Source organism: Rhagoletis zephyria, unplaced genomic scaffold (assembly GCF_001687245.7).
Source record: "Rhagoletis zephyria isolate East Lansing unplaced genomic scaffold, Rhagoletis_zephyria_1.1 Rzeph_scaffold_06175, whole genome shotgun sequence".
Lineage (NCBI taxonomy): Eukaryota > Metazoa > Arthropoda > Insecta > Diptera > Tephritidae > Rhagoletis > Rhagoletis zephyria.
This window is the reverse complement of record NW_016163258.1, coordinates 28,660-37,592: the sequence shown is the minus strand read 5'-3', so window position 1 is coordinate 37,592 and position 8,933 is coordinate 28,660. Positions and strand designations below refer to the sequence as shown.

Here is an 8,933-nt window from a genome sequence, read left to right as displayed (position 1 = left end):
TTGAACCACTCTTAAGTTGTCTATGTATGTATGTATGTATGTTGTGTGCATTAATGCTTTTGTGATATGCATTTACAAAGTAAGTTTGTGACTGTTCTGCTTGAATGCGTGTGTACGTGTAAACGTTTGTGCATGTATGTATGTTTGTATGTATATGTACGTATATACCTATTAAATTTAAACCTAAAAAATAAAACTATTGCAATGAATTAACTATTATAAGTCTGCCATAAATGCAGTGTTTCTAATTGCTAGATTCTTTATGTTTCACATTTTCCGTTTTTACTGAATCCACTGCCGTCTTATGCGACCGTGTATGCATAGCGTCTACTTAAAACTACACTTTGTCTGCAACTTATGCAATTACGCAATAGTTCGCAAGCCAATCGCTTGTGTCGTATTAGATTTCTTTGACACGCTGCATCTACGATTTAGCAATTTCGTAAAGAAAAATAATACAAACTCCAAAATTATCAGTCGTCCTTTTTTCTGTATATCCACGCCTAATCACTATGTTCTATTTAAATATTTTATGCAATATCTTAAAGAATTCATTTGTTTATGTGCTGAATCGCCGAATTGANTTTAATGCTTTTGTGATATGCATTTACGAAGTAAGTTTGTGACTGTTCTGCTTGAATGCGTGTGTACGTGTGTACGTTTGTGCATGTATGTATGTTTTTATGTATATGTACGTATATACCTATTAAATTTAAACCTAAAAAATAAAACTATTGCAATGAATTAACTATTATAAGTCTGCCATAAATGCAGTGTTTCTAATTGCTAGATTCTTTATGTTTCACATTTTCCGTTTTTACTGAATCCACTGCCGTCTTATGCGACCGTGTATGCATAGCGTCTACTTAAAACTACACTTTGTCTGCAACTTATGCAATTACGCAATAGTTCGCAAGCCAATCGCTTGTGTCGTATTAGATTTCTTTGACACGCTGCATCTACGATTTAGCAATTTCGTAAAGAAAAATAATACAAACTCCAAAATTATCAGTCGTCCTTTTTTCTGTATATCCACGCCTAATCACTATGTTCTATTTAAATATTTTATGCAATATCTTAAAGAATTCATTTGTTTATGTGCTGAATCGCCGAATTGAACATCTTTTTTTATCGCATAGCTTAAAACTAGTATTTTAGACTATTTTGACGCAACGTCCAGCTGGCATCCGATTGCGCGTTAGCTTTCTCACGTTCTTTGCTTTATGTATGCGTTGTTGTTTTTTTGTTTTGTCTACCCTTGATAATAATAATGCACCTATGTACTATTAAATATGTAATTACTTTAATCAATATTATCCATATCGTTTATATTGCCCACGAGTTTCACTTTTCGGCACCATGTGAGTTTAATCTGCACGCACCTCCGTTATAACTTCATTTAAATAAGTATGTATCTTGTTTTCGTTATTCTTGTTAATGGCGTCTTCGTAAGTTTGTTTTTCTTATTGCTTCATACATTTCTTACTTCTCACAATAATTCTTACTCCACTTCTGGCAAGAATTCGCATATTTGTCACACCTTACCCCCAAACCAACCAATTAATATTTTTAAAAATTTTGCTAAGTCACTTCAAGGTGGTTTATCGTTTCTGCGCTTCGTTTAGTCGTTATTTTGTGTGCAATTGTTATCTCATTTCTCATATGTCTTTAAAATTGACGTCCGTGTCGTCCTGCGAAACCGCTGTCATATAATTTGCACAACGATTCAGATCGCGCATTCGGCACGCTAGTCACAATTCCTGAGCCATTTACCGAGCTACCTGTGTGCGAACCATAACTGGAGCCGTTGCTGAGAATATCGTTGCTGTAGGGTTGCTGTTTTCGGCGCCGTTGGTGCAAGTAAGTCCAGATGGCTATGACGGCGAGTTGTGCGAGCAGGAAGACTGTGACAGCCACAATAAGACCTGTTACAAAAGAAATTATGGAAAATTAAATTTTTTATGAGAAATAAAGTAAACAAACGTGTTCTGTGTTCGGAACGTCGTTGGTGTTTTACGGTCTTGGGGTGTAATAGATAATCACTCATGTCTTAAACGCGATTCGTCCAAGTACCAAATAAAAATGTTACCTTCGTGAGATAGAAAGTTTGTCAAAGTGTAGGTAAGTGAACAAGAAGATATTTAATATANGACAAACAAATAAAGGAAAATTAAATTTTTATGAGAAATAAAGTAATCAGAGGTGTTATGTGTTCGGAACGTCGTTGGTGTTTTACGGTCTTGGGGTGTAATAGATAATCACTCATGTCTTAAACGCGATTCGTCCAAGTACCAAATAAAAATGTTACCTTCGTGAGATAGAAAGTTTGTCAAAGTGTAGGTAAGTGAACAAGAAGATATTTAATATACACTCGTTTATGCAAATATGTATGTGTGTCTGTACATGTAATACCTAGGAAAGATAAGGCTGAGTTGGCTTCTTGTAGACCCATTCAGATACCACGTTTTTTATCCTCGCTATATCGCCCAGGTTCCTAAAGAGCATAGCTTAAAATAGCGAGACTTTTAAATACTAATCGAATGGACAGACTACAGCGTTGATCCGGATCAACTCGTTAATTCGGAATTATCTCGGGAATTANTTGTAAATGTAATACCTAGGAAAGATAAGGCTGAGTTGGCTTCTTGTAGACCCATTCAGATACCACGTGTTTTTATCCTCGCTATATCGCCCAGGTTCCTAAAGAGCATAGCTTAAAATAGCGAGACTTTTAAATACTAATCGAATGGACAGACTGCAGCGTTGATCCGGATCAACTCGTTAATTCGGAATTATCTCGGGAATTAATAAAAGCATTGACCGAAAGCGTAGAATACAGAGAATATGCAAAATTAGTATGGAAACCTACCTTGTCATCGTTAATACAATCACCATACTAATTCAGATAGTAATAAGTGCGGGATCGAGATTGAGTATTTATTTACTCTCGTGCCCAACTCTAATAGGAATCAAATTTAAATTGAATAAGAACTTATTTGAATTAGTATGGTAACTGTATTACCGATGATAAGGTAATATTAGATGCCCATGCTAATTTTTTCTGTATTCGACGCTCTCTGGTACGTACTACAATTCCGTAGGACCCAAGTTCCATTGCTAAATTTTTTAATTTTTTTATTTTATTAAATTTTATTTATGTATTTCATTTTGCTTTTTTATTATACTTCGTCTTGTTTTGTTTTCACATTATTAATTNCTGTATTCGACGCTCTCTGGTACGTACTACAATTCCGTACGACCCAAGTTCGATTGCTAAATTTTTTAATTTTTTTATTTTATTAAATTTTATTTATGTATTTCGTTTTGCTTTTTTATTATACTTCGTCTTGTTTTGTTTTCACATTATTAATTTTATTACATATTAGTTAATCTAAATTTTTTACAGTCTAATTTGATTAAATGTGTCAAAAACAACTAACTAAACCCAACATTAACAACTTCTGCATTTTTATATTTAATTATAATTGAATGAATAAAAAAATTAAATGAATATTATACTGGCTGGCAATAGATGTCAAGATATATCTATGTAAGCTTTTATATATATTTCTCTTGAGAAGCAATGAGCGGTCTCCATTGGCAATTTATATTCTGATATTCAAGACATAAACTTTATCATGTGCAGACTGGCAGTTATTGCAATTATTATATGTTATGGTAATATGTTTCTTTCTTTATCAAATATGGTAATTTGTTTTTCAATTTGGTAACTTTTTCGATTCGGCCCTACATTTTTGTTCAGTAGAAAAGATGCTCCCCTCAAATAGCTCAATACAGGCTTATTCTGATTCCATATTATGAAGTGGTTCGTAATAGTATTCATACAGAAGGACATTTAATTTCCGATCCCTAATAAACAGTTTAAAAGTGCCTACTGGTATCCTAGCAATATGTTTGGTAATTTTTGTAAAATTTGGTACCTTTTTCTGGTAACAACTGTTAGGTGCATTCTAAATTGATTCCCTAAAAAGTGGAAAGAATTTTTAACCGACTTAAAAGAAGGAGGAGGTTATCAATTCATCCATACTAATCTGGTTTAGATCCGTTCATTGGATCATGAAAAAATTAACGGTACTTCTAAATTTTTATATGAAATTTGAAGTCGGTTTTATTTTTTGCTTAAAAATTGCTTGTTTGCCCAAAATTTCCACACCATTCGGTTTTTCGGTCTAACCAATAAGCTAATTTTATCATACACCGATGCGGTTAATGTCCGTTAATTTTGTTATCCGGATATCCGGCTAATATCCGTTCATTTGGTTATTCGGATATTCTAAACAGTATTTGAACGGATTCGTAAAATTGTTCTCAAAATTTTATCATACACCGAAGCGTAGGGCTGGAACTATCCGTACATTCGGATATTCGTGTATATGGATAAAATTTAGTTAATATCCGTTAATTTTATCCGAACATCCAGTTAATGTCCGTTAATTTTGTTATCCGGATATCCGGCTAATATCCGTTCATTTGGTTGTTCGGATATTCTTAACGGATACGTAAAATTGTTCTCAAAATTACTGAATCTATCGAGCTGCATAATAAGTAATATCCGCATATCTATACATTATTCGGATATTCAGAGTTTTTGTGATTATATTCGAATATCCCTAGTTCACGCCTTTTTTACGTGTCTTTGTACCCTTACATATTTCAATCGCTTGTCTCATTCAACACCTGCCTAAAAAAATCGTCAGTAGTGGCGCCAACAACAGCGCCAGCGATAACCAATACTTTCCCATCGCTAGGCTTATCACATATCTGTTAATGCAGAAGCATTTTTCCCACAAAACCACACTTATTCTGTTACCTTTCGACCATCGAGCGCTAATCTGTGAAAACAGACACTTGAGCTCTCACCCATTATCGCGTCGGCGCTATCTGTTGCCAACAATGTTGTATGTTTGCTGTCCACATTAACAATCGCCGCTGGAACAATACCTCTCCTGGAAAATGTGCATACGTGTGTGTGTGTAGTGTGTGTCATAGACGGTGGCTTTAAGAGATATCACAAGCAATTACGTCAGTGCTTAACGCCTGATTGCGCGCAGCGACTATTCTGTGGATAGACTGGACAGACACACAACTGCAATCTAACAGTCTAGTCACTACATACATACTAACTACCTACCTACCTAAAGTTAGCTACTATTGTCTCGATTGATCATGTCCAGCAATAGTTTATAAATGTACCTTCATACTCAAGATTAAAACACTTTTGTTGGGTTTGGTGTTGTTGCGATCGTCTTGATTGTCTCGATCGTCTGCCCTACCGCCATCATCGGTTGCGCTTGTCGTCTGCACGTCTGCACTGTACTACTGGCTTAGAATTTTGTAGGTAGTATTCGTCAGCAGAGTTGTAAGTATGTACCTGATACTACTGTCTGTCCGGCGTACTTACCGATCGCATTAACACAGTATCCTTGGCCAGCTTCACCGCTAATGAAAATCGTCTCATTGCTATCGTACGCCGTGGACTTGGGCTGTTGCTGTTGCTGCTTATCGAAGCCAAATTTGTCAGTGATCTGAATTGATTGTACCAAAAGCATATCCTCTTGACTAGGTTTGCCGTTCGTCGAAGCGGCTGTCTCACGTCTGGTGCGCCGGCGCAATTGCTGTTGTCTGGTGCGGTGTTGTTTTTCCATCAGCTTTTGTTGCTGCTGTTCATAGCTATTCTGCACAGTGCCAGCAAATGTAGCTGCAAGTTGGCGGTATAGCAAGCAGTATACAGCGAAGATAAATAATGAAAAGAGAACGAAAAAGAATAAATATTTATGTAAGGAAAAATAATCAAAGAAACGGATATAATTTTTTGTTGTTTGTTACTATTTTTTTTGTTGTAATCTTTGCCTGTTTTATTTATTTCATGCATTTGCTATTATTTTGCTATTGATTTCTTACAGTTGCGGTTTGCTGTAACAACAGGTGATAGGATTAACGTACATGTCGTACGGAATGAAGCGATAAAAAAATAAAATGCCATCATTAAGATGAGTCCTACTCGTACAATATAGAATCGCCTTTCGTGGCCCTCGCACACTTATAAATTAACCGCTGTTTATAGTTTTCGCTGTATTGCCAGTTGCTTCTTTCTAGTTACTTAGTTATGAATTACTTTATGGCGAAAGGTAAAATTTATCAAACTCGTTGAATTAAGTACTGTAGAGAAAGGTTCTGTTCTTTACGCAGTAGTAGCCCTGATGTTAGCTAAAGCTGTCTGTGTGAATATGCATGAACAAATTACACTATGAGATAGCCTTTGATCTAAACTACTTTTTAAATTGTAATTTCAAAAATTATTGGCAATAATATTTTCTAAATAAAAAAACTCGATCTTTAACTTCGTGCTTCGGATTATAACTAGTTTTGTAAGGGAAAACTTTACGTTTGAGGAGTTTGGAAACTTTTGAAATTGTTTAATTTGGCTGCCTTTGCGTTGGCTTCCATTTTAATTAAATGTCAGCTTAGGCATAGATGGGCAGTTTGGGCAGAATGTGTTTTTCAAAGACCAAGAATCACCTGTACTTAGCCCCTTATAGCCAAATAATTACACAATACATACATATGTAACGCCACGTACCCCGATTATGATTACCAACATAGCAACACCAGGCCTGGGTTTTCCCATTGGGTTGTACACGGGCCACATGAGTTTTTTTTTATATTCAGCAGCTAGCCGCCGCTTTTGGTTCGATTTGTGAAGATTGGGGAGAAAGACTACTTTATAGTACATACTTATATGGTCCGAATTGGGGGTAAGATCCGCACGTGGGATGAGTCCTATGTGGAACCCTCTCTGGCTATCTCGGATGCAGCCTTGTTTCAGGGAATGTTGCAATGAACAGGAACCCAAACTAAATCCAGATCGACCTGGCTACTTACTCTACTTAAAAGAGTCCTATAGCCCAAGCCAAGGCCGCTTGTCTATCCGATAAAATTGGCTATACGCTTACCGTGACGTAAACCACTACGTTCTAAAAACAAAACAGCCTTCAGCTATAGTTAATCTTTCTGCCTGGAAGACACTTGCAAAACCGGGCAGATGGATTGATGGGATTCTTAATCCCAGAAAATTGGAGACAACGCCTGCTCCCACTCTGCGTTCCATTTTGGAGCCAGGCAAAGTTATCAAGTTCCTCGTCGCATGTAGATTCAATTTTGGAGTGAGCGTTAAAAAATCGATAATTTGTAAGTCCGCCTTCAGAGCTGGAATTAAAACATGACTCAGCCTCAGATAAATCAACATTTTAGAGGAGCAGAAAAACCTGCGCACTCACAACCTTTAGTTAGGTCATATTAGATGTCTTTAAGCCTAAACTTCGGACAAATTTGCAGCAGCTTGGACTTATTTAGCTAGGTGTAGTGATTGGATCACAGTCCCTTTTTCACCTTTCTCGCTCTGATATGACCTGTGACCCCTTATTAAAACTAGCGCAAGGAACGACTTATTTATTCTGATTTTTCAATTAGCTGTCGTAAATTTCTGGATAAAAATGTCTGTTGTTACCTTTAGTCTAAAATTTTGATTGGCCTCATAATTGATCCAAGCTCATTGGAGTACAAACTTCACTAAATGCATTTCGCAGCTCCTTAAGACTTTTAGCGCGAAAAATAAAAGCTTAACTACGTAGGCACCTAGAGCTGACCTAAGAGTCATAAGTGGTCTATAAATAGATCCTAGCATTTATAACATACAAAAGAAAATGTCGTGAAGTTATTTTTTTTCGCCAAGTTGACTAAACCTAAGTTTCTTCGGTTAAAAAGTCTGCGGTTGACATAGTTTTCAGATAGTATTTATATAAGTTTTTCAAAACATTATTTTCCTACAGCCTAAGTGAGGTGAGGGCAATGTGCTCTTCACTCCTAGTCGATATGTTTAGCTTCTCCTTTTAGAAAATAATTCGTTTACATTCTTCCTACTTATTCCTTTACACTTGTTGGATCTATCATATTATCGGCACACGAATTGCCGGATTCGCTCTATTCCTAATTCGCTTGCTTTATTTTCTTTAAATTTAAATTCTTTTCGATGACCTCCTATCAACATTAACTTTATTACACTCACCTGTTGCATTAATTGAACGCCTCCTGCGTCCGTATGATATCAATGACTTGAATTCACCGCCGATGTCCTCCTGATCACATTGCACCGGTTCGCATGTGGGCATACAGGGCGTGACGAGCGCACGGAATTGCACCACTTCGGATGAGGGGAATTTGAATGCATCAAAGTGTGAGAGCAAAATTTTACCAGATAAGGAACTCTTGTAGATCGGTCCCATAATGAAGTGATCGGTAGGACAGCCATTCGAATCGATGAGCGTAATTTCTGCATTATCACTACCATCCATAGCAACCAATTCGCGTACAAAGATCTCGTAGGGACTGTGTTCATCGAGAATTTCGAATTTCAGCGCCAACGGATCACCAACCTCAGCTGAGCGCATCACATCGGAGCCATCGCGCGAAGTAATCTTCATAATCACATTCGGTGAATCGACTATAACCTCTTCGCTAAGCGCTGGTTCGATATCGCCCTTAACACCCAAATCAACTTCATTCGAAACCGATTTGTTAGTCAAGTCATATTGACAAGTAACAGCCAAACCCAAATCAGACGAAGTAACAATGGTATCGTGATGCTGTATCACTACATCGTTCATGTAACGTCCAGAGCCGCTTTGGCGTACATTACATTCGAGATCCTGGTAACGCATACGCAATTCGAAGTCGAGTGCATTCTTAACATCAACAGCGCACGATTTGGGCGAACCTTTAGCGTAGACTTTGCCGTCGAAAAGTTTCGATGTGCGTATGCGTGCAATCATGTCGCCAGCGCCGCATTCGATGGTCACATTGTAGCAGGATGACAGTTCATAAGTGGCTGCTTCCGGCACTTCTAGGTAAGGATC

General features: G+C 37.0%; 1 protein-coding gene across 1 annotated transcript in view; it reads right to left on the bottom strand.

Moving 5' to 3' along the window:
- Positions 1-590: 590 nt before the first annotated feature.
- The window catches only part of LOC108372932 (uncharacterized), a 13,505-nt gene continuing 5,162 nt past the window's right edge, over positions 591-8,933 (bottom strand). The window contains exons 3-5 of the mRNA XM_017628753.1: positions 8,087-8,933; positions 5,423-5,719; positions 591-1,925 (exon numbers count right to left, since the gene is read on the bottom strand). The exon at positions 8,087-8,933 is cut by the window's right edge and continues 1 nt beyond it. Coding sequence (XP_017484242.1) covers positions 1,669-1,925; positions 5,423-5,719; positions 8,087-8,933 — 1,401 coding nt within the window. The 3' untranslated portion in view covers positions 591-1,668. The remainder of the gene's footprint in view (positions 1,926-5,422; positions 5,720-8,086) is intronic.